Below are 27,367 nucleotides of genomic sequence, written 5' to 3'. Positions count from 1 at the left end.
GTAATCAGAATCCCCTAGCCTCATTTCATATGGGCCAGACTTGTACATAAGTGATGATTGATAACTCATACAGCCTTTGGCCACAGAAAATATAACTCATTATATCCTTTGTGTATTGTCTGCAGTTACCCGTGTTAAACAAAACCAAACATAGACATCTAGTCAAAAAGATCTTATCTTCACATAGCTCATAACCCCAGGCAATAGTGAATACTTTACAAAGTCATAGCCACAAAATGTTGTGCATGGATTACTCAAAGGAACAATGGCTTACTTTTCATACAAATAAGCAAGGCAATACAATGAAAATATATGCAAACAATGGGGGAAATTATTATAAATAACATGTATATTATTTAGTCAGTGTGAAGGTAATTGGCAGACATTTGATGTTAATTATTTTCGAATTCCAAAATTAGAACTTTTAACCCATTTTATGTAGCTTTATAGTATTGAGCTGGCAACAGATGGTAACACTACAGTCAGCGCCAAGAATCATAGAAGGAAATATGGTACATGTTTCTTAAGTACATAAAAGCTCATTTTGTAAATACTATGTATGGTGCCCTATGGCCTAAGCAAGTTGCCAATAAATTGCATTCTGTTTTGTCATACAAAATTAAGTCAACTGGACCCTTTACAAAGTGCATACATCTTAATCATCTTTGAAATATGTGCCTAGACAGAGTAATCTCTCCATGTATTATGCACACCATGAACCTTATCTCATAGGGAAGATGTGGTTTTTCTTGTTTTAGCATGAAAATATTTCTGACTGAAAGAGCTTCAAAGAATGTCTTTGTTTCTCAGAGGTGCTTGCCTCTCATTGAAACTCCATGTTTTTCTTTCTTACTAGACCTCAGAAGGATGGAATATGTTACCAGCTTTAAGCTGCTCTATGTAGACTGATCTGTAATCGTAAATATTAGTGCTAGTTTTGAAGGGAAGGCAATTACTTTGAGCAGGCAAAGCTGGGTTCTCGTGGGGATTACATGTGCATTTTTCCTTGGGCATTACTGTTGCTTAGATTTAACCCTCATTGGAAGAAAAGCTTTTATTAATGTGTGACTTTATGAATGTGTGACTTTTTTGCTCTTTAATCTACAGTAGTCTCCTAGCACATTTAAAATGGGGCTTAACTTCCATTTTAGATTACTTGAAATTGGGTAATTTCTCCCTCCGATACCAAATCATGTTTTGTAGAAAGGTAAACGAGACTCTCATTTCGGGTGCATGGCAGAGTGCACCAGGCTGCACCTTCAGATTCATTAAGCCTCACAGGCTGGTCAGTGTGCATGTGGAACCTGGATTGATCTTCTTCATTTGCTTTGTACTCTCCTCAGTAGTGTCACTGTGTTTGAATATCTAACACTTTTACAAAAATGGAAAACCCATAAAATAAACTGTAAAATACGAGATTAGGAAATGTAAAAAATACACAAAAAAAGGACAGGCCATCTTATAATGTCAAACATTTCAGGCTTCCTTGTACAGTTGGTCTGTGCTGAGACCACAAAGATTAATGTCCCCTAAATTCTCTTTTTAGCCCCTTAAAATGTTGACCTTATTTAACTTTAAAAAACAGAACCGGGTGAACGATGCAGAGGAGTGCATACTTTGTGGTAATATGCAGCCTGTGTGCAGGAGCTAAATGTGTGCATGCGTTTTTAGTTTACAAGTGGATCGTATCCCCTGGTTGTTTCCTTAAGTCAATATTTATATTTTAGTGTGATTAAAGAACTTTAACCCTACGGTTTGGAGCTGTATCTTAAATAAATATCTATTTAAAGTAAAAAAAAAACAGCTTTTAAAATGTATTTGGAAGGGAATTTCAAATGGCACAAATTTAATTAAAACTTCTTTTCTCTTGTCAATAAACCAAAAAAATCACAGGGTATTTTTTTTTGTCTTTTTCAGAGTGTGAGTGAGTTTGGTCTGGACATTATTGAGACTCCAGAAGGAGACAAGTGGCCCCAACTCATAGTACAGCAGTACCTGGATCGAGAAACTAAGGACACCTTTGTGATGAAGATAAAAGTGGAAGATGGAGGCACGCCTCCAAAATCCAGCACAGCCATCTTGCAGGTCACTGTCTCGGATGTCAACGACAATCGTCCAGTGTTCAAGGATAGTGAAGTTGAGGTGAACGTGCCTGAGAATGCCCCTATGGGGACATCAGTCACACAACTCCATGCTACTGATGCTGATCTAGGATCCAATGCCCAGATTCACTTTTCCTTAAGCAACCAAATCTCACCAGCCAGCAAACGCCACTTTGCAATTGACAGCACTTCTGGACTGATTACGATCAAGCAACCATTGGACAGAGAATCTAACCCAGTCCACAAACTCATTGTCTTGGCCAGTGATGGTAGTGCTACCCCTTCAAGAGCTACTGTGATTATAAATGTAACAGATGTTAATGACAACGTTCCTTTTATAGATACCCGGTATATAATGAACCCTGTTAATGGCACTGTACTGTTGTCTGAAAATGCCCCTCTAAACACAAAAATTGCTCTAATTACTGTGACTGACAGAGATTCTGACCTTAATGGTAAAGTGACCTGTTACACAGATCATGATGTACCCTTTAGGTTGAAGCCAGTTTTCAACAACCAGTTCTTGTTGGAAACTGCATCCCCCTTAGATTATGAGACTACTCGAGAGTATGCAATTAGGATTGTTGCTTCAGATTCAGGGAAACCTCCTTTGAACACTTCAGCAATGGTCCTCATTAAAATCAAGGATGAAAACGACAATGGCCCAGTTTTCTCTCAACCAGAGATTCAGCTGTCTATCCCAGAGAACAATGATCCTGGAACACAGCTTATAAAAATCAGTGCCACAGATGCAGACAGTGGATCTAATGCCCTTATTCTTTATACTCTTGGTCCAGATGCACCTGATGGGTTTAACATTGACCTGCGGTCAGGAATCCTCTCTGTTAACAAGAGACTGGATAGAGAAAAGCAGGAAAAGTATTCATTCACAGTTATTGCCAAAGATAATGGCTCTAATCCTCTACAGAGTAATGTCACAGTGAAGCTAATTGTCCAAGACCAAAATGACAACAGCCCAGCTTTCACCCATCCTGAGTACAATTTCTATGTGCCTGAGAATTTGCCTTTGTATGGCACAGTTGGCTTGATCACAGTTACAGATGCAGATGCTGATGATAATGCGGTGGTTACCCTTTCAATTATAAATGGAAAAGAAAATTTTATTATTGACCCCAAAACGGGGGTGATCAAACCAAATATTACGTTTGACAGGGAGCAACAAAGTTCCTACACCTTTGTAGTCAAGGCTGTGGATGGAGGAGTAATTCAAACAACTTCATATGCCAAGGTAACCATAAATGTTGTTGATGTCAATGACAATCGGCCTGTGTTTGTTATCCCCTCTTCCAATTACTCCTATGACCTAGTCCCTTTTACAACCAGCCCTGGCTCTGTGGTGACCAGAGTGTTTGCCATTGACAATGATACTGGCATGAATGCAGAACTGCAGTACAGCATCATAGGAGGGTCACCAAGAGGACTATTTGCTATTGACAAAAATACTGGAAATATTACCCTGCAAGAGAAGATTGCTAATGCCGATCAAGGCCTTCACAGATTGGTGGTGAATGTAAAAGATTTGGGACAGCCAGAATCCTTGCATGCAATAGCCCTTGTTCACTTGTTTGTGAATGATACTGTATCCAATGCAACATTCATTCTGGAACAGGTTCGCAAAAGCATGGAGACCCCTTTGGACAGAAATGTTGGGAACAGTGATGTAATCCCTCAGACCAATGGCTATGTAATTGTTGTGATCGCCATAATTGCTGGAACTATGACAGTCATTTTAGTTATTTTTGTGACTGCTTTGGTACGTTGTAGACAGACACCCAGGCATAAAGTTGTTCAGAAGGGCAAACAGAGTGGTGAATGGGTATCACCAAACCAGGAGGGCCGTCAAATCAAAAAGAAAAAGAAGAAAAAGAAGAGATCCCCAAAGAGCTTGCTGCTAAACTTTGTGACCATTGAAGAATCTAAGTCTGAAGACCCTACCCATGAGCACATCAATGGAACTTTAGATCTCCCTGTTGAACTTGAGGAGCAGACAATGGGGAAGTATAACTGGGCCACTACACCGACCACTTTTAAACCTGACAGTCCTGACTTAGCCAAGCATTACAAGTCGGCTTCTCCCCAGCCTACCTTTCAGATCAAACCAGAGACCCCAGTGGCCCCTAAGAAGCACCATGTGATTCAGGAGCTCCCCTTGGACAACACATTCGTAGTTGGCTGTGACTCACTCTCCAAATGCTCCTCAAGTAGTTCTGATCCCTACAGCGTCTCAGAGTGCAGCTGTCAAGGGAACTTCAAGACACCTGGGCAAATCCACACCCGGCAGGTAATTCACAACTTCCTTTTCTAACCCCCTTCACTGCTCCTGCTCATGCTCCTTGTCCTTAAGCTCTTCTTTTGAAAAAAATTGAAAAAAAATCTGGATGCAGGTTGGCTGGGGCATGGGTAGGGATTCAACCACACAACAGCTCCAGCATGCATGAACACCAATCAGTTATGACAATTGGGAAAGCTTTAAAAAATCTTTGCCTGGGCATCTGTTGCAATGATGTAGTCATAAATCAGAAGAAACATTTCACTTCTAGACAAATATACTGAGACGTTTATTTTTATTTAAAGAGGCATTCCATGCTCAATAGTAAATATTGCATAAATCGGCCAAAAAGGAACAAATGAGAGATTGAATCTGAGATTGAAAATTAAGATGCTTGACAGCAAACCAGACAAGGCAGAGTTGCAAAACCATAGGCACAGCTGAACAGATGCACTAGGCTGAGACTATTGTTTTCCCAATTAGAGCCATAATTTGTAAAGCTGTGGAGGGGATCTGATTATTCTTTCACCACATTCCAAAAAGCACATTTTTTCAATGGAATATTAACCAGCATTAATGACAAGTTTACAAAATAGTTAATCAATGAAAGCATAGCAGGGACATACATGGGAATCTTAGGTGGAAGGAGAGGTGACTTTGTAGCAACAGGTCAAGCTTGTAGAGACCTAGTCTGAGCTGTACGATTGTGGACCACAGAGATCAAGGTAAAGACAGAGATTTGGGACCTAGAGACTTAAATAGAAGAAGTAGATTCACTAATAGCTTTTAGCACCATCCATTTTCCCCTGTCAGCCACTTGCTTTTTTAATGACCAGACTGAGAGTCTCTGCTGTATTCACTCATTTCAAAGCCATCTTCTTGGCCAGTCTGTGTAATATTGTAAGTTCTTTATGGCGGTAATTCCAGAATCCAAGACTTGGTGAAAGACAGTTGAGATCAAACATCTAACTCTGTTTTATTTGTCCTCCTGAATACTGCTATCAATATTTTCCCTTGTTTGTTTTTCAAGATAGTACAACACAATGCTATATTTTGTCTTTACTGCTGCAATTCTCAGTTTTTAGTTTTGTTTCTTCCTAAATGTCTGCCGTTAATGCATAACATTCCTCCCTGTGTATGCATTGCAAATTAGAGTATATCCTCTCATATTTAGTGCATGATGATTTAAGGTGTCACCCACACATAGCTGATAGTCCTTTTTTACCATCAGCCCCTTCTTTCAAAATGCAGCTGAAAGCAATTCTCTGCCATGGTGCATTATACATAAACCTACTTACATGGTCAGGAGATTAAAGAATACAACCTTCCTTCATAGTTCAGTTTATGCTCATTATTTGTTTAGCCATGTTGTCTGACATTCAAGTTAATGTTCAGTAGATTGTGAAACATGCAGAAACATTTGTTTAAGGTTTAAAAATATTGCATCAGAATTTACCAAAACATGTTTGTGATAAACAGACAAAAAAAAGTACCTGGACCAAATTTCCCTGATGCAGCTCTCTCTAATGAATATGCACACACAAAGCTGCTGAATTTATTTCATACTCCACACTGAGTTTAATGGTGTTTCTTTGAGAGAATGCTTTATTTTCTCTCTTGTGTAGATCTTAAGGATATTCAGTATGCCATTTTTCCCTTATTCTTTTTCCCAGCATGCACCATTCAGGGTTTTCTTTAAAAAAATGCTTAGGCCCAGGAGGCCACAGCAGAGCACAAATAATTAGCATTCTTTTTTCAACAGATGTATGAGAATTTAGTTACTGGAGCTGCTTCCTGGTTCAATGCGTACTCGTGTACTGGATACTTAATTAATTTTCTTCTGCTGTCTAATGTCATTGTTTCAACTAAAATTAAAAGTAAGAAATTGTTTTGCTGGTGGACACCAAATACTGCTAGCTTAATTTTTTTCCATTCTTGTTATCTGACAGTGATTTTAGGTGTCAGAAAATGGCACTTGTGCTGAAAGACAAACCTATGTAACCTGAACATTTTATTCTACACAATAAGCCCATCCTTTAAATGAAATAAAGTCACCCAGCAGGAAAGTAGGACAGTACTTAGATGATGTTTAAATGAGCTAGAGGAAACCCAACAAAATGGTGGATCAGTCAATATTTATGTTTATATATATTTATATACTGTATATATATATATATATATATAATAGACGTGCCTGTGCAAAAAATTATAAGTAAAAATAATATACACATAAAGTAGTATATAAACTTATTTATAATGGCTTCTTATTCATGGCTGTGTTCACATTACATGTCACATTGTTCTGTACCATTTTTCCTATCATGTTGGCCTATCTTGACAGTTCACATTCTATATAATGTGATCACATTTTTTCTCTGAAACAGCATGCCAGCACACCAGCACACATTGTTTTGTTTTTGCATGAGTCACCTGCATCACTACCAACAAAAATGCCATATTTATGAGATGACTCATGTTTTTTTTAAACCAGCAAAATGGACACATTAGTAGCTCATGCATGAATCACTTTTTTCTCTGAAGGATGGCAAACTGTCACCTGTACATGATCAGGTTGAGAAGGCAGAAGCCAGACAGCTTGCTTTTGCTATTTTCAAGGCAACTGTAGTCATTGCTGCTTCTCTCAATTGTTATTTTGCCACACTGGCAGTGTTGGCTGATGACAACAGTGCTAAGCTCATGCCTATAGGTAAAAAAGCCACACAAATTCCAATCTGAACCGACTCATTCATGTAACATGCTATGAATCATACACATACCCAGTCTAGGTCCACTTTTGAATGTGACTGAAATCTAATTTGAAAAGATCATATCTGATCACATTAAGGCAAAAAAAATCAGATTTGCGTCACTTCAGCTGTTTAATGTGAATGTAGTTGAAAGCACACATAAATAAAATATAGTTGTGATACTAATCAAAACTCCACATTAGTACAGCTGTAGAGATTCACTGCTGTGTCTGTACCTACATGCCCCTTCTGGTCATATTTTGAAGTGTTCTCTAATGTAAGACTATTAGCAAAATGACAGGAAATCTGATCAGTGAAATTTATGATTTCCATTACAGGGGCTGACCTATAGCAGCCTGGCCCTCTCTATCAGAGAGGGAGAGAGAGAAAGAGATAGAGAAAGAGAGCGGTTTCTAGAGACAGAGGTCCTTCATCAGCTGTGCAAACACTGGATTTGTAGAAGGGGGAACCAGTATATATACATGTGTGTGTGTGTGTGTGTGTGTGTGTGTGTGTGTGTGTGTGTGTGTGACAATTGATTCATTTGTGCCAGTTTCTTTAGTATCTGTGTTCATGATTGTACATTTAGCACATAAAGAGTTGTGGACAGTAAGACAGTTATCATGTGAACGGTCATTTACTTCAGTCTTGATGAGCATGCCTTTGATGATTTTGTCTCCTCTGTAGGAAATTAGTGAAAAATTTTTATAAAGGGATGCAATATCTGCATCATCCTATAGGATTCTGAAATGCTAATGTATAAATATTAGCATTTTTATATACGGCCAGAGGAATTTATGGGTGCAGCACATTTCATTATTCACTATGACTGTAGTCTTTTTGGACATTTCAGGGGTCAATGATCAACTCCTCCATATATGTGTGTGTGTGTGTGTGTGTGTGTGTATGCAAGCGAGCGTGTATGCAGAACTATTTAACACTATTTAGACATTTTAACATACAAGCAGCACAAACACGTCATTGAAATAACAACTGACAAACAACGATGGCAGACACTTAAGTACACAGAAGATAACAAGCAACACCTTGCAGAACATTACCAAAAGACGAGACACAGATTACTCACAGCAAAGCACACACACACAACAAAACACACACACACACACACACACACACACACACACACACACACACACACACACACACACACACACACAGTGGTGCAAATATTTAAATTCTATTAACTTTCTTTATTTGGAAAACTATGAGCTAGCTAGGTCTACTTTGTTGGTAGCTAGTACTGACACTCATTAATGTTATATATTTGTTCAGGTAAATCGACTTTTCTTCTGATGTACTATATGTTATATTTTTATTATCTATTATCTATCTAAGAATATGTAAATTCTTGTGGTCAATGTGATTAATATTTCTATATTACAAGTCTAAGTTCCAAATCTACAAATTTATCTGGCTAGCTGTCTAAAATGGATTTGTTTTTAGCTTTTGGTGGTCCGTAAAAAAGGTTCTTACTGAATCTATTTGTACAATCACACAACAGCTTGTGTGATTTTCTAGACTTTTTTTACTTGCTTGTTTCTGTGGTATTCACAGTAAATGCTGCCATTTAATGGTATTAACTACATTGTATCTGATAAACTGTGATGTCAAGTGACTACTCTCAAAGTTTATGAGTAGCATGTCCAGTTCCTGTTCCTAATGTTATATCAATAAGTGACTATAATGCAACAGTACACACTAGAGTCCTCAATGAATGCGAGTGAATGGAGCCAAATGTAGTTTTTTCACCATTTGGCCTTGATCTTCTTTACCTCTGGAAAGCAGAAATGTGTTTTGCTCTAAAAATAACAAAAATAATTGCCTCTCTATTTTCTTTTTCTACAGCAAATGCGTTTGGGGCAGTAGGATAATACTATTTCTGCTAGTCCAGCATCAGCTTACCAACTAATTAGCACTCAGCAGCAGAACACTAGCTGTTTAGTTTCATTCAGCCCCATTCATTTTGGACTCACAAGTACCTATAGTGTCAGTGCAAAAAGAGTGTAGTCATAAGACCACAGCCTTGGCCACCCTCTGGCCACTTCAAAAATAAAGAATATACACTCACCAGCCACTTTATTAGGTACACCTGTCCAACTGCTCTTTAACACAAATGTTAAATTAGCCAATCACATGATAGCAACTCAATGCATTTAGGCATGTTGACATGGCCAAGATGAAACTGCTGATCTACTGGGATTTTCACGCACAACCATCTCTACAGTTTACAGAGACTGGTCCGAAAAAGAGAAAATATCCAGTGAATGTCAGTTCTGTGGGCGCAAAAGCCTTGTTGATGCCAGAGGTCACATGAGAATGACCTGTCTGGTTCAAGCTGATAGAATGGCAACAATAACTCATATAACCAGTGGTTACAACCGAGGCATGCAGAAGAGCATCTCTGAACCCACAACACATCGAACCTTGAGGCGGATTGTCTATAGCAGTAGAAGACCACACTGGGTGACTCTCCTGTCAGCTAAGAACAGGAAACTGAGGCTACAATTCACACAGGCTCGCCAATATTGGACAATAGAAGATTGGAAAAATGTTGAGGTCTGAGGAGTCTCAATTTCTGTTGCAACATTCGGAGTGTAGGGTCAGAATTTGGCTTCAACAACATGAAAGCATGGATCCATCCTGCCTTGTATCAACGGTTCAGGCTGGTGATTGTGGTGCAATGGTGTTGGGGATATTTTCCTGGCACACTTTGTGCCCATGAGTACCAGTTGAGAATTGTGTCAACGCCACAGCCTACCTGAGTATTGATGCTGACTCTGTCCATAAATTTATGAACACAGCGTACCCATCTTCTGATGGTTACATCCAGCAGGATAATGAGCCATGTCATGAAGCGCGAATCATCTCAGACTGGTTTCTTGAATACGACAATGAGTTCACTGTACTCGAATGGCCTCCACAGTCACTAGATCTCAATCCAATAGAACACCTTTGGGATGTGGTGAAATGGGAGATTCGCATTATGGATATGCAGCCAAAAAATCTGCAGCAACTGCATGATGCTATCATGTCAATATGGACCAGTCTCTCTGAGGAATGTTTCCAGTACCTTGTAGAATCTGTGCCACGGAGAATTAAGGCAGTTCGGATGGCAAAAGGGGGTCCAACCAGGTACTAGCAAGTTGTACCTAATAAAGTGGCCAGTGAGTGTAAAAGTGAGATATAAGTGAGAATATCAGGTCATCAGTTTTTGTTTTTTACATGAAACACTTTCAGATCAATATCCACTGGGTATTCAACAGGGCACCTAGAGAGAGTTATTTGTCAAAATACTTCAGAGGCAACATACCTATGGAACCATGTGCCTCATAATTCTGTAAAATTGTATGAATTCGTTGGAATGCATTCTATTAAGCTTCTATCCTATTCTATTCCTCACACCAACACATTGTATCTCCTTTATTTTCTGCTCATCCTATATTTTAGCTAAGGAGTTTATAAGTCGTTCCAGAATGTAATGGGGTTGATGGTTTGGTAGTGGATGAGCAATGTACTTGACTCTTCACAGAAAAGCTTTGGATATACACTTCTATACAGTCGGTATGGTCTTTTTGATACATATTTTTGAATATATATATTCAGGCCAGGAGGTGAGTTGATTTGAGGTATTTGACATCTTTTAGGAGTTTATTTGCCTTAGGAATCTTTTGTGACTTTTTATGTTCTGTTAGAGAATTCAATTCTTTACGTTCAAATCTATCATTGATATCGCTCACAGATTTTGGGGCACGCTGCCTTGGGCATTTACTTTTGCGTCAAGCTTCTTGTTACAGTCATTTAAAAAAACATGATAAAATATGAGAAATTATGTCCTTCTGTCTCCAGTCATCCCACTTTTAATCATTTAAGTTTGTCTACGGTTTTGAAGCTGTGCCTTGATTTTTAATGATGTTCTCTTTTTAATTTCAAATGATTGATATCTTGTGGATTTTTCTCCACATTTATCATGAATGGGAGTGGCTCGCTCTACACAGTCTATGCTTCTAGCTTCTTCAGTATGTTCTTTTCAAGGTTTAAGTAAATAGATCAATCTCTGTTCTGTCAAATTCATAAGGTCTTCTGTATGGCTCATACATTTCTGGTAAAGCATAAGATTTAGGTGCTGGCAATGATCATCTTGTTAGTAGTATCAGAAACACAGACATCCACATTCCACTTGGAATAAATGGGAAAGGTACTGAAACACGCACACACTCTCCCATGCATGGGCACACATAGACTCATGCATGTGTGCATAATACTGGCCAGTACCAAGTACAAGCAAGTTATTCTGTTTAATGTGTACATGGACTTCCCTAAGAGAATGGTATAAGTAAAATACTGCTTCTGTCATGTTTTCAACTGCATAATGTATAGAAATTCTTAACATGAATGAATGAATGTTCAAATTATGTAGCACTTTTCGAGATACCCAAGGTCACTTTACAACTTTTAACACAGGTACAAAGTCTTACACGACCAATCACACACCGGCAAGAAGCAGCAGCCAATTGCACACAGCGTACTCTCTACCAGAATCCACAGCCCCCTGGGGGACTGAATCAGATGCAGGAAGGGGAGAGAGGACAGATCCTAGTGACAGAGCACCATCCACCACTGCACACAGACACACACACACACACACACACACACACACACACACACACACACACACACACACACACACACATTCATGCACAAACACCTGTTTTTATTGAACATGAAGAGACACACAGTCACACACTCAGGGAGAATTTGTCAGAGACTGCCAATTTACCTAACCTCCATGTTTTTGGACTGTGGGAGGAAACCGGAGACCCTGGAGGAAACCCACGCAGACACAGGGAGAACATTGAAACTGCACTTAGATAGGGTCTTGCACACAAGACCCTAGTGCTGAGAGGCAAACGTGCTAACCAAGCCACCATGTTGCCCTTTACATTAAGGCATGTACATTTTGTACTGTGAAAGTTTAATCCAAATTTGCAAAACAAGTCCTTGACAAAACATCCTTGATAAGGATGACAACAGAGCTGACTCTTAAGTAAATCAAAAAATGTTAATGCATCAACTGTCCTTCATAATTTTTCTCTTAACAATTTAGTTTTTGTCCTATATAGGATAAATGTGTAAGCAACGTACTGCTGATATTCCTATTATTTTACTAAATTCAGTTATCTCATTATAACACATGCTGTATTTACAGTTGAGTCTAAAACCAAAGACTTGTAGAACACCCTGTGATTGGACGACTGCCTCTGCTGTCAGGTCATTAATACCTTGTGTGGAAGTCATGCTGTGTTGTTTTTAAAGATAGCCTTTTTATATATAATATCGTTTTATGTCTTCCTGTCCCTCAGTAAATATGATTATCTTTGTTTCACTTTCTTAACCAGCCTTGGGAATATTAACATTCTGGACGTTTTCAGTGAAGGTGTTAAGCGGACCTAATGGATAACGGCTTTGTCCATCCTCATTATTGCACTGTATTTCAGCGCTTGAGTTTTGAGAGATTTTGATATTTTCAGTATCTTTCTGGCATGGCAGATAGAGCATGGTGTTAACACCTCCAAGGTCATGGGTCTGATTTACAGGGAGCACACATACTCTTCTACTGATAAATATGTATAAATGACTCTGGATAAGAACATATGACAAATGATGTAAATTTATAGTAGGATTTGAAATCACAGGCACTCCTGGGTGCTTCACATTGAAAACACCATTGACACTTTTAAAAAGAATAAATAAATAAATAAAACGAGAGAATGTAGGGTAAAATTGACCATAGGTAAGGACGCTAACATGCTAAAACGAATCTAAAAATCTTGACCCACAGAGCAAAATGGAAGCTGAACTGTTAAGAGGACTAAGTTGACAGGGAAGAATTGTAATGGATTTTTTCATGGTCCTATCTGGATGACTACTGTTTAAAAACCCATGCTATCTATTTTTATACCTTGGATATCACGTGAAAACAATACTATTGGATTGACTACCTACCTTCTAGCCTACAACTTTATTATGAAATATTATGGGCAGCTGGGAAGATCAATCAGCCAATGAGATGAAAGCATCGTTTCTATTTATTTTAGGTAACGATTCATGAATCCGTGGAATTCTAAAATAAAACATTATAGCAATATATACTGTCAAATATTTTAGCTGTATTCATCACCACTGTGCAATACCAGAGATGTGTTTATTTGGATTATCTGGCATCTCTGATCTCGGAAGAGGTCTGTTTCACTTCTTCTGACTTTCCCATAAAAGCACTGACCCTGTAAGAATCCAGAACATAGTTACCATGCTACTGGCTTATCTGGCTGAACTACAAGTGAACATTGCTGGCATTCCCTTACTGATGTCTGGGCAGGTATTTGGGCAGCAGGAGACTGGCTCTTGTGGCAAAGTCTCACAGTTATGATTTCTATTCAGTCCACATGACACAGAGCTAGAGGACGCGTTTGAGACCAAGGGAAGGTGAGGTAAATCTCTGGTGTCTGTGCCCACACCAGTGCCCACTCAGATTGCATGAAATCCTTTTCTCTGGGTTGCACTCACAGTCTAGCACTGCCTACACCTTTCTGGCTCGTAGAGCAGAAATCCTTTTGTCACTCGTGCAGGCCTCAGGATTTTCACTAATGAGACTAAGAAGCTGAATACTTTTGGGCTTGTCTTTTTTATTTGGACAGGACTGTGTGGCAGGTTGTGTGCTTCAACTGGTCATCTCAAGTTTGTGCTCTGTCAAAGCAGTACTTTCTTGTGTTGAATAGTGGAACTGATTAAGTTGGTCTACACTTTGAGGGGCTTACCAGTGTGGTGTCAGTCAAGCACCCACTCGTGCACATTTGTGATGTGTTACTGTCTAAATTTCACTACGCCTTCTCTTACACAATGACTGTGGCTGGCAGCACAGTAGTAGCAATCCTTTTCTCCTAGTCTCACAAATTCTATCTCTTTGGGACTCACTTTTTATTGCATTCACATGCCAGGGTCTATTAAAGTTCCAGAAGCATGATGTGCCGACTGTGTCATACGAAACCTTGTCTTTCTGAGGGAAATGTGCAAGACACAGCTCAAACACCGCCAATCGTGTGGGCTGTATTTGAAAGCAGTGTATTATATGGGTGAAGCAGTGCAAGGCAGCTCTGCTTTCGGTAGAGGGGGGACCTGTGCAGCTCAGCCAGCTACTGCCGGGTTGGGGGGGGACTGCATGTAGAAAAGTTTCAACATATTTTGTGGAGCGAGTGAGACCTCATGAGTGCACTATGCCTTGTTCTCCCAGTAAACCAAGGTTTAATACAAAACTGCACCTTTTCTCCATTAAGGAGATTTTGCTTTGGGGCATGGTTTGATTTGTTTGACATAGGCAGTGGAAAAACACGATGCCCTTTAACCACAATATGTGTCAATTTTGAATTGCAATTTAAAAAGTTCAATCCATAAACTGGGCCAGAGGAAAACCAAACTGCCTTTGTGCATTGGCTGTTATTTTATCATAGCATGGTCAAACATAAATGAACGAACCAGTGTTATGTCCCTACAGTAAAGCACAAAAACTATAGCCGTATTCTGTGCTGTGCTAAAAACCTCATTAACAACTAGCTGTCATGTGAGTATGCAACATTTAGTATCTATCCTGTGGGAGGGTGTGAGTGTGTGTGTATATGTGTGTGTGTGTATACACGCGTACACATACACACACACCGCACAAATACATACAACTATTCAACTATAGCTTATGGGCTTCCCAGAGTCAACATAAAATGAGTGATTCAGTAGTGTGGTGGATGTAAAAGCAATTGATTGGAGTAACTCAATATACATGCATGCACTGATTAGTCACACTGAACAGCTGATAACACCATGCAGTATTCTTCAAGGTAAATTTGAACAAAAAAAAAAAGACAAATAAAATCGTCTCGATACCCTGTATCTTGAAGAATGCTTTCTCTCTCTTTATGTATGCATGGGAATGTATAGGTCGAGAGAGAGATTTTCATATGCTGCCATATCGTCTTACAGAGTACATGCTGCAGCTTAGCTACCCAAATGACATTGTAACTACAATTCTCCCTATATCTGTCTGTCTCTCTATATTACAGGAGACGGCACTGAAACCACCACTCTATGGCACACTCTGTGGCACAGGTACAGCTCGCTCCCACAGGATAAAAATCAATCTCTAGCTGCCATATCCTTAAGAGAGAGAGGGAGGGAGAGGAAGGCACTGACTGAAGAGTGGGACAAAACGCATACTGTACAGGTTCCACTGCCACAAATTTGACCTAGAGAGGACCGCCAGACTATCTTAACCGAAGTGACACATTTCTTTCTTTCTTGAAGCCTATCATAACTAGTGATATTGTAGGAGATTTGAGATGTTTTGTTCACTCCATCACTTGGTGTCCCCTTAAAAGGCACAACTGTCAAGTTTCCCTCCTCTTGCTCACCCAAATTGCATATGAAACACAGTGAACAATTATGTACAGGATGTTTATATCAATGTTTAGGTATATTCAGCACAGTCCTTTTGTCTGGGTGTCTACTTATTTACATGTTTGTTTTTTTATTTTTTGAATTAGACAAATGTTCAGCTAAACCTTAACATGCCTGTAAGCTGTTTTTCTTTGCCCCTGTCACAATGTTGACTTTTGCCATCCTGGAACTTGATTAATGGAGTAACTGATCAATCATGTCTGAAGATGAAGACCACGTTCCCTGTGGTCTTTTCGACTGTTTTGGCAATGCCACACTGTACGTTCGCTCAATGATTGCCTGTGTTCTTGCTTAATGACACTGTCCCAAAGTACGTAAATAGTTCAGTGCATGAGGTTTCACTGTATCACATCAGTGTTCTGTAGCTATGTCACTGATTGCCTCAGTGTGTCATTTGAAAGTTGGAGGAGTACAAAAAACCCAAAGCAAATAAATAAATAAAACTTTGATGCTTTGAGCTAAGTCAGTCACAGAAAACACAACACAAGGTTCCTAATAAAAAAAATCGAAAGCGCTTTTTATATGACTATAGCAAGGAACATGGTCTGACCTTTATATGTTGTCTGTCATAGTAAGCTTTTGAAACCCAAGTCAGTATAACTTGTGAGTTGTATTTATTTGGTTCCATATTGTAAACTTCAGACAGTTCATATAAAGACTTTATAGGCTTTAGGTACCTGTGTGTGGGCAGATTCTGAAACTGACATGGTATTTATTCCACATCAAGAATCAAAAGGAAAAAAAAACATTGTATGTGAAATTCAAGAATAAGTGGAGTATTCAGGCTTTACATAAAAGCAATAAACTACTGGTGGCAGCAGAATCACGTTAAGCTTGACTATCTGTGAGCCTTTGTTAGAAATTCTTTGTCATACTCAAGTTTCATATGTTATAGATTAATAAAACTTTTTAATAGTATAGAAATGAATTGATTCAGTGGTTAGCCCCATTTAATCAGTAGTAAAACATTTCCTGGGGCCAGTGGACTGCTTTGGTATTGGTAGAAGATGGGTGTAGGGGACACACTATGCCTCATACATATAACTGTAGCACTGTGTAACAGATAGATTTACCCAGTTTTTCAAATAAAAAGGGTATTATTTGTGTGGAGGAGATGAACAGCGTCACTTATGTCATATGTGAAGTCCAATATGCACCTTCAACTTCCTTTGTATTCTTATTTGCCAATGTGTGACCTGTATATGATGTTTTGTTATTGTATGTTTGAGCTTCTGAACTTTATTAAAGTCTTTTGCATTGTATTGCAAACTTCCATGAGTCCTTTGTCTTTACGCTTTTCATACCAATACCATGTAATACTTAAGTCAAATTGCATCACTTAATTTTTAAACCAATCCTAAATGATATAGAAAATGATTGCAGGTTTAGCTTAAGGATGTGAACTCATGGAAGTCAAGTCAAGTCAATTTTATTAGTACTCTTTACAATATGTGTTGTCACAAAGCAGCTTTACAAATGCACAATTCCCTAATGAGCAAGCCAGGGGCAACAGTGGCAAGGAAAAACTGCCTGGGCAGGAATTAGGAACAAACCTTGGGATGACCAAGACTCAAAAGGGTACCCAGTGCCCAACAATTAGAAGTCCATATTTATAGTTCTATTTCTAGGCTGAGCAGTCCCTCCAATGTGGATGCTGGGCCTCAGGTAGGAGTCAGCATCTGCACGTTTGCGTATTGGTTTGTATGCTTGTGGCATTGGTACATCCATTCACAGGTGGAATGGTTCTCTCGCAGAAGTGACAGATATTGTATGATAGTGTATGCAATAGACAGCCAATATGAATGAGTACTGAACTAATTTCATGAACATACAATACATAACCATTATTTGAACTTCATCCACTCAAGCCATCTTGAGTTTAGCTGTAAGAATTTGAAGTTTATCTAGCTTTGGTCTGTAAATGTATTACTACAGACAACAGGACCTCATGTCCCTATAGAAAATAGTAATTGTTGTAGATCAGCAGTTTTCAGTAACCATTGTCTAGGTAATTTAGCAAATTTAGCAAACTAGTGGTTCAAGGTCAGGAACATTTAGTGTATTTTATGCTTTTTGAGTGCTTTTTTGTTGTTTTGTTGTTTTGCTGTTTTGACCAGCGACTCACATTTCTGTGTTATTAAGAGTATCTTGCTTATAGAATGTAAATATATGCATTTATACTCATTACTGCAAATAATACATGCTGTAACATGCATGATTCTAACAAATTATATTGGTTAGTTCTTTATAGTACTATATAGTTTATAGTACTTGCGATTATCAGTATATACTGTACAATATATTTTATTGTACAGTATATTCTATCAACTGCATACCATATCTCTACTACTGCTCTATTACTGTGTACCTATGGTATTGTCCATCTCAGTTGTTGCAACACCTTCATTGCTGTGGCTTGAAGGGGACATCATAGTCAAATATATTAACACCTTCACTCCAAGTGGTATGTATTTATCAGGACCCATTAGAACAACTAAATTGTCCCATGCAAAATGTAAGTAGTTTCAAAGCAGCTATTTCACAGAGTTCTTTGGTGAAGACAATGAGAAACACTTTAATTGCTTATCAAAGTTATTTTATAATGCAAGGCTGGAGAGCTAATCATTTCCCTTGAGGCACATGTGTCCTTGGTGATTAGGCAAGTGGTGCACATGTCGGCGTTATGTGCACCATATTATGTTCATAGTATGCTCATCTTTATGCATGGGGGTATGCAAATGTCAGCCTGCTATTAATAGCTTAACGTAAACTTGGAATTCTCTCTCATAATGCTAAAAAACAATGCGTGACTATCTGCACTTTTGTGAATTATAACAGTCGCCATTGCAGATGACATTTCTAGTACTATAATTGGACTTAGTTTAAGCTATTCTTTTATGTTTTTCCTGGGTATTTTGATGGGATCATCATTTCATCTCCTGTAGGTGATGACATGAAATTATTAAATATTTTTTGCTCATGTCAATGGGTATGCAATACATGCAACATATTTGATTTCTAACATTTGATTCCTAATTTATGAGGTTCATGTATATATTTTCATCTTCATATGCTGTACTAAATCCTGGTGCATTTACTCATAATCAGCAAATGCAGACTGATTAATGAAGTTTATGATGATTCAAATAAGATGTGGTTTAAGGAATGTCATCTTCGTCACACTGCAGCCTTGAAATACCTTTAAATACACTATATTGCCAAAAGTATTCACTCACCTTTCTTGACTCACATATGAGCTTAAGTGACATCCCATTCCTAACGCATAGGGTTCTATATAACGTTATTTCACCCTTTGCAGCTAGAACAGCTTCAACTCATCTGGGAAGCTGTCCACAAGGTTTAGGAGTGTGTTTATGGGGATTTTTGAACATTCTTCCAGAAGTGCATTTTTGAGGTCACATAATGATGTTGGATGAGAAGGCCTGGCTCTTAGTCTCTGCTCTAATTCATCCCAAAGGTGTTCTATTGGGTTGAGGTCTGGACTCTGTGCAGGCCAGTCAAGTTCATCCACACCAGACTCTGCCATCCATGTCTTTATGGACCATGCTTTGTGCACTGGTGCACAGTCATGTTCGAAGAGGAACAGCTCCAAGCTGTTCCACCAAAGTTGGGAGCATGGAATTGTCAAAAATGTCTTGGTATGCTGAAGCATTCAGAGTTCCTTCCACTGGAACTAAGGGGCCAAGCCCAGCTCCTGAAAAACAACTCCACACCATAATCACCCCTTCACCAAACTTTACACTTGGCACAATACAGTCAGACCAGTACCGTTCTCCTGGCAACCACCAAACCCAGCCTCAAATTGTCAGATGGAGAAGTGGGATTCGTCACTCCAGAGAACGCACTTCCACTGCTCTAGAGTCCAGTGGCGGCGTGCTTTACACCACTGCATCCCACACTTTGCACTTGATGTATGGCTTGGATGCAGCTGCTTGACCATGGAAACCCATTCCATGAAGTTCTCTGCGCACTATTCTTGAGCTAATCTGAAGGCCACATGAAGTTTGGATGTCTGTAGTAATTGACTCTGCAGAAAGTTGGTCACGTCTTCGCACTGTGCACTTCAGCATCTGCTGACCCCACTCTGTCAGTTTATGTGGCCTACCACTTGGTGGCTGAGTTGCTGTCATTCCCAAACATGTCCATTTTCTTATACTACAGCTGACAGTTGACTGTGGAATATTTAGGATCGAGGAAATTTCACGACTGGATTTGTTGCACAGGTGGCATCTTATCACAGTTCCACGATGGAATTCACTGAGCTCCTGAGAGCAATCCATTCTTTCCCAAATGTTTGTAAAAACAGTCTGCAAGCCTGGCTGCTTAATTTTATACATCTGTGGCCATGGAAGTGATTGGAACACCTGATTCAGATCATTTGGATCAGTGAGCAAATTATTTTTGCAATATAGTGTACCTCGTTTGCACTTGTTAATGTTTAATGTTTTGCAGTAGAAGTCAATTGCCCGCCACCCAAAGAAAACTTTGTAATCCTATTCTATATCTGTGCATAAACAGGACATATCCAAGGAAATAATGTACATGCCTAAGTAAAAGTCACATTTCTATTCTACAATGTATTTTTCTTTTACTGTAAAGAAGACTTGCTCAGTCATCTGAAAAAAAGAAAAAAATATATGGGAAATGTTTATGAAACATGGTCACTTTAAATGAAGGGAAATCTTAGCCAGAACTGCATTAATGACCTCAAATTCACTCGAAGCTGTCAGAGAAGTTTTTGTCGAAAAGGTACTGTTGACTTAGGAGGATACTGCTTTATATTCTGAGAATTCATGAATTAATCAATTGGTTGGACTTTAGAATGACAAAATGTATCTTCAGATGAACCAGCTGCTATCTGATTGCTGTGAAAGTGCAAAAAAACATATGTCTTGAGATTGTATTTATAATTCCTATCGATCATATCCTCTGCCCTTTGTGTGTTACATCACACAAACAGATGGAACAGGGCCAGGGATTTGCAGATAGTAAAGTCATTCATTGTTATAAATGATCTCTGTGTTGGGGGATTAGCAGAGCTCTTATTGCAGACTGAGAATAATGTGTCTTAGCCTCAAAGCACTTGCTGTTGGTCGGAGCACTGCTACTTATGCATGTTGTGTGCAGCGGTGCAGGAAGTGGTAAGATGCTCACTCCCTGTTTCTCGCACTCAAGGCAATTCTGCGTACTACTGCTGCCAAATTTCTGCCAAACTGAATAATTCAATCATCCTTTCTCTGCTGCAGTGTTTCTTCATTTGTGCAACAATCAAATCAGTTCTGGAGCCAGTGAATGGATTTTCAAAGACTGAGTGACAGTAGAAATGATTCTATCTGGTTAAAATTATGCCAACTGGCTGAAACATGCAGTAATATAAATACTAATTTAGGCCACACAGTGACAACTATTTTGGGGCTACACAGATTTCTATACAGTTAGTTAGATGTAAGATAAATGATATCAATGGAGAATATAAATCAATGGTTCTGTAGAGATATGTCAGTTGATATACAATGGTTTGACTTACTGGTTATTAGACCACATTTAATGAAGAGTATAATAACATAAAGATATAAAAACCTTGTAGGTGTTGTACATCAGAGAATTTCTTTAAACATGATTGCCTCTCATGTAGATGGGGAATTATTAGGTTGTTTTCTGTTTGCAGAAAAAATGGCTCTTAAGGATGACAGACAGATATAATTAAGAGAGATTAGGATTTTACACTCATCTTTTACTAAAATAAGGGATCAAAATTCAATTCAGAGAGCTTGTTTTCATCCTGTCAGGTTAGCTCCCTTATGGGATAACTTCTGGTCTTCAGGTCCATTGCATTTCTGGCATGGAATCAACCACTATGTAGCAAAGTGCAGGTTTCAGGTCATGCCAGTCTGTTATATCAATACAGCACATAACCATACCTGACCCAGATCAACTGCTGTTACCCATTTCATTATTTTTTTTATAATGAGGGAAATTTGCTTCCTTTTCCTGTCTTATTCCTATGATGCTCTCGGGAATAAATAACATATTTTAGTCTTTACTCATAACCCTAGTTTCCCCCAAAAGTGGCTGCTTTGTCTTTACTTCATGACTTCAGTTGTTCACTCTCTGGTTCAGTCCCAAGTCGTAGTGCCATTGAGTGCCAGGTAGCCACTGCCAACTGGGTGTTCAACAATATTTACAAAGCAGGATGGGTTAAATGCTGATCACAGGCATGGATGAACACAGGCTGTGACAGACTTAGAGATGAAGTTGGAAATTTATCTTTGGCCAGTGTAATCCAGGTAATCCAACAGAGCATTCTTGATTTACGTTTGCAAAACATTGAGAGACAATAGGCCCTGTCTTAGAATAGCTGGAAATCTTGTATGGACAGAGGACTCAAGGGTATTTATCCTGCCTTAACATTTGCTGAAGCAGATGGTAATGGGGGAGGGGTGCTGAGGGGGGTGGGGCCACCAGTTTTCTCATTTATCCAGTGGGGGAAGGGAAAATAGAACAGTGGATGATAATCAGTGTTGTTTATTTTGCTGCTTGACTCCTTAAGTACTTTCAGCCAGATTATAGGCTTTCCCGGGGATAATCGGAGGCACCAGACAATTGCCTTTTTCCCATCCTGAACATATCCCCCTGCGAATGCATAAAGAAAGCGGTTTAGAGTGAATGCAGACTCTTAATTCCTGATTAGTCCTGTTCCAAACCCAGCTAAAATTAACAGGACAGGGAACTAATCAGTGAGCCTCAGACATGCTCTGCTCTGCTTGCCTGCTGATACATGTTAGTGGACACTGTACAGTTGACATGGAGAAGATGTCCTTAGAGAAATACAATTAGGACAAGCTTTAGAATTCTGTTCACAACAATATCCCAGTCATGTGATGGACAAGCAGTCTGCTCTGAGCTGCTGTAGGTCCTCCAGCTTCTCAGTCTACATGGCATAGCTGAAGCATTTACAGCATAAGCCAAGTCCAGTCTGGGCTGCTTTTCAAATGAGAACTAGGTTTAATATCTTAGCAGTGCCTACAAATGCAATAGGATGTTCTATGCTTTTTCTGGGCCAACGTGTTTTGTTGTCCATTCAGAATACTGTATATGTAACATCATACCCCTAATCCTCCAGCTCTTTAACACTTGTTTTCTAACCTGGCTTCAGCAATTTCATCATTTACAGAGTGGATGTTTGCTACAAAGGTATTTTTGCCTAATTAGCCCAATGCGTTGACTAATTAAAGTGTAGAGCAGCAAAACAAGGTAATGTAAGTGATTGATGTCTACCTGTTATGCAATCAGCAGGCCATATATAATAGTGAAAATAATCATGACACATACAGGAAGATAGAGCACACACACACACACACACACACACACACATTGCAGGGGGGGCGCGGAGCTTGAAAGTAAAACGTGCACATGTGTCAATATTAGGGATGCACCGATTCCGATATTAATATCTGAAAAAATTCTAGATCGGGTATCGGGGACAATGTGACCGATCCATAAAAACAGATCTATTCAGTCTAATTCTATGCTTGTATTGCTTGCTTTTTGGTGTTAGTTCAACCTTAATACTCGCGCTGGTGGTATTCCACTTAGTCCGTTTATTTGCTGGTTTACCAAAATAAACCTGGGCTCCAGCCAGGGGCGATTTTAGGATCTGGTCTTTAGGGGTGCTCAGCCCCCAGTGCTCACAGAGGCACAATACCAAAGTATTGCGCAGGTGCAGAGCAAGTTTTTTGCATAATATAATATTTAAAAAATGTGTTGAGCCAGGGGTTGCTGAGCAACTTCACGGTGGTGCTCTAGCACCACTAAAAATACCCTAGCCTCGCCCAGCAATACTTCACTGTTCATACATGAACTGGTGAGTTGTCCAAAGCTCATTTAATGCATTACTTACAGAAATAAAATAAAGAGCAGTGGTCTGACTCGGTCTACGGCAGAAAGCTAAATAAAACAACAATATTCCATACGCGCGCTCAACTCGCTCCCTTAAAGAGACAGTACACATATTTCTGGCCGTTACATGCTTTGTGCTCTGCGTGATGTCTGCGCTTGCAAACTAGCTGCATATGCACGGACGTAATTTTGGGGGGGGGGGGACGGGGGGGACATGTCCCCCCCACTTTTTCAAAAGCCGGCTTTGGTCCCCCCCAGTTTTTACAGTTAAAACCAAATATTTAAATAGCGACGAATCTATGTCCCCCCACTTTTGAAATCAAAATTACGTCCATGTGCATATGTATTGCTGTTTCTCTTATTTCATCTCCTTATTTATTTTAAATTATATTTAGAATTCTTGAACAATTTAAAAGGTTTCTTGCAGTTTATTTTTTTCATGTTTGACCAAAGTTGTGAACCTATTGTTTTTGTAAGTTTTCAACACATCCCTAGTCAAGGGGGGGGGGGGGGGGGGGGCGCAAAAATATTCTCATCTACTAAAGGGGGGCACGGCAGAAAAAGTTTGGGAACCACTGTCATAGTCAATGTAAAAAAGTGAGCTAACATTTATGTAAAGATATTGAGTAAAGATATTAAGTAAAGATATGGAAGATATTTTAAGATATTTCAAGATCATACCTTTAGATTGAGATTATTTGTAGGTAGCCTATCTATCAGTTGTCTTCAATCCAAATAACTAAAGGAGGTTTAAAGGTATTTCTCACATGCTGATTTCTTCAACGAAATGGTCCTTTGAAGAAAATATTCAACACTTCTATTCCAAGTCCAAGTGATCCCACCCATCACCAGTCATGTTCATAATGGACTCTGTTCTGAATAAGCTGTTAGTTTTACAGTTTTTATCTGTCAGTCTCGGTGCTTGATGTTGTTATCATGCTGACAGATGGTTTTTTTGCAGACTGAGAGAGGTTTAGGAACAAACCCTAGCTCTTCTATCAACCTCACAAGTTATCATAGACACATATACTGTACACCGCACTCATATACAAAACATTTTTGGGGGTTTATATGGGCGTCCAAGCACTGCTGGATAGTGTTTTTTTATATTTGTCAGGATATATATATATATAAATACTCTTTCCTTAAACAATGAACTACCCAACATTACAAAGTCATTTTGTAGTCTTCTTTATAGATGCATAATTTTTTATTTTAATAATCTTTTCCAAATTTTCCTTATTTGGCTGAAATTATATTTAGATTGAGATGACAAAAAGTGGTTGTTTTGTGTAACATTCTGTTTACACATGTAAATACAGTGAGTCCCCGCTTAACGACGGGGTTAGAGACTGAAAAGTCAGTCGTAAAGCTTATATACACTTTGATCGTAAATACAGTAGCCTACAGAAAAAAAACTAACAATGTTCTCGTGCGTGCATACAGTGTAAGAAAGAGTGATCACGTTGCCGAGATGGGTGGAGGCTGCGCTGCCTTAGCTTATTGTACACAACTCTCTACAACACTCTACAACACTCCACAACACTCTACAACTCCTCCACCACTGCTCCTCCGCACACCGCACAAAATAAAAAAAAAGTCGGTCGTAACTCCGGTCCGTCGTTAACCAGACCGGGGACTCACTGTACACTTACTGAATAAAACCAATTTGGGTTAACTAAGACAGTATAATAAATGCAGTTATTATTGTACCGTTTTTTTGGTGAGAAATTATGGCAGGTCAGTTTCACTTCTCTTATATGTTCATTATATTAGACTTAATTTGAGGTACTTAGTTGCTAGAGAGGCAAACATGAGATTAATGCAACCGTGAGTAGCAGAAGGAGTCGTGCTGTTGTACAGATTGTCAAGCCCAGAGACCTTTCCTGTTACAGCTTTCCTGTGTGCATTTGAATGCCTTCCTCTTGCATAGTAAGCATTTTGAAAGCTGTTGTTTAATGCCTTACCTCTCTATCCTTTATCCTTTGATCATATGACCACACGTTAAAGCTACCATTCTCAACAAGTCTGTGTACTGGTCCAATTGGTCTGTAGAGGATGCCGTCTCTCATTGCACTATATCTCATTGCAGCTGTGACACACCTAGAGTTGTGGATGTACATACATATGTGAAGATTTTGTTAATGTATTTCAGTTTTACCCTTATCGTCATAGTCCATCACAAATTACTAAGCAATTTCGACCAAGGAACCTCACTCTGCACTTTCTTACTAACAGATCCCAGAATGTCACAATTGGGACGCAGCTCTCTGCCTGAATACTAGACTTGCTCAAAGTTGCATTTTCAGCATTCTTATCTACTCCTTAGCTACACATGACAGCACTTTATCTATCCCTCAAACAACATAGTCAAATTTGTAGATGACACCACCATTGTCAGGCTTATAACAAAAAAACAACAGAGGCAGCTGACACAAAGGAGATAAAGTGCCTGGCTAAGTGGTGCCAAGAGAAGAACCTGAACCTCAGCATCACAAACCTCAAGAAAGTCATTGTTGACTCTAGGAAGACAAGGATAACTTAACATTCCTCCCTGCTTTTGGCTGGAGAAGATCTATAAAGCACAGAAAGTTATTCGGGGTCTGCACCATGGGAGGCAGTATCAACACCTCACACCTGATCAAAGAAGCATAACAAAGAGTTGTCTTCTTAAAGACACTCCTCCACATTCTGTGCTGCTAATAGTTAACTTCTACTGCAGCACGATGGAGAACACACTCTCCTATTGTTCACCAGCATGGTATGGCAGCTGCACTGCTGCCAACCAGAGAGGCCTGCAGAGAGAGGCAAAAGGAGCCCAGTGAGTCACTGGTACCAGGCTTGCAAACGTGGATGACATCTGCGCTGATTGCCTGCACAGAAACACTAGTAGCACAGAAAGAAACATAAACTATCATGGACACCATATGTTGTCCTATTATTGTCCGGGACTGTTACTGGAATATTCTCACAGCTAAAACAAACAGATGAACTAAAGAATATGTAGACATACAGACTGTCACCTACACCACCACCCCAAATTTAAATAATACTATGTCCAATTTTATTTACTCATAAGGCTATACAATACATTTCATATAATACTGAATAATGTACTATATTTAAATACCCTCTACTTATAAAGTCTTATATTTAATTACAGATGTTACTGGGTAATAGTAATTTTATGTAACGATGCAAGGAAGGCAGGGCGCAAAGACAAGTTGCAGCCAACATAGACACGTTTAATAAGGAAGACTGTCGTAGGCGCTTGTAGCGCTTAGCAAAGTACACGTAACACTCAGGCGTACACATAAAGGACTCACAAAGACAAGTACAGGAGAAGACACGTAACACCTAACACGTAACAAGCACCGCATGTAACACATTAGACTAATGAGACAGGTGAACACATACACAGACAACCACACCCACGGAAGTACAATATAGACACAGACGACATCAACACATGCCTGAATGGAGGGATCCGGGGGTGTATTATGACATTTAAATACTTTTAACTCATAAAATTGTACCTTGGACTTATGTTGTTTATGTCTATTTTATTTGTTTTGTTACTGTTCATTAATGCCAGCCAAAATTATGTATCTGTTTTACTGTATTACTCAATACTAATAAAACAAATAACAAAACTTTTAAATGAGTTAAAAGTAGCTACTCTCGCTTAAACTCGTGATTATTTATTCCTGGAGACATACTGTAAAGCTAACAAATGAATAATGATTCATCACAAACCCAAGGCATGTCAAAAGAAGCCATTTGAG

General features: G+C 39.1%; 1 protein-coding gene across 4 annotated transcripts in view; it reads left to right on the top strand.

Annotated features, from left to right (window-relative positions):
- pcdh11 (protocadherin 11) overlaps positions 1–27,367 on the top strand; it is a 192,590-nt gene that overhangs the window by 12,285 nt on the left and 152,938 nt on the right. For 3 of the 4 annotated variants that reach the window (XM_077021716.1, XM_077021713.1, XM_077021715.1), the window contains one exon: positions 1,918–4,404. In XM_077021716.1, coding sequence (XP_076877831.1) covers positions 2,026–4,404 — 2,379 coding nt within the window. In that variant the 5' untranslated portion in view covers positions 1,918–2,025. Of the gene's footprint in view, positions 1–1,917; positions 4,405–15,268; positions 16,886–27,367 lie in introns of those variants that run through there. The other variant, XM_077021714.1, reaches the window with a different exon arrangement.

This window comes from Brachyhypopomus gauderio, chromosome 11 (assembly GCF_052324685.1).
Source record: "Brachyhypopomus gauderio isolate BG-103 chromosome 11, BGAUD_0.2, whole genome shotgun sequence".
In the NCBI taxonomy this organism is placed as follows: Eukaryota; Metazoa; Chordata; class Actinopteri; order Gymnotiformes; family Hypopomidae; genus Brachyhypopomus; species Brachyhypopomus gauderio.
Note: the sequence above shows the minus strand (reverse complement) of the source record. Positions and strands in the feature narration are given on the sequence as shown.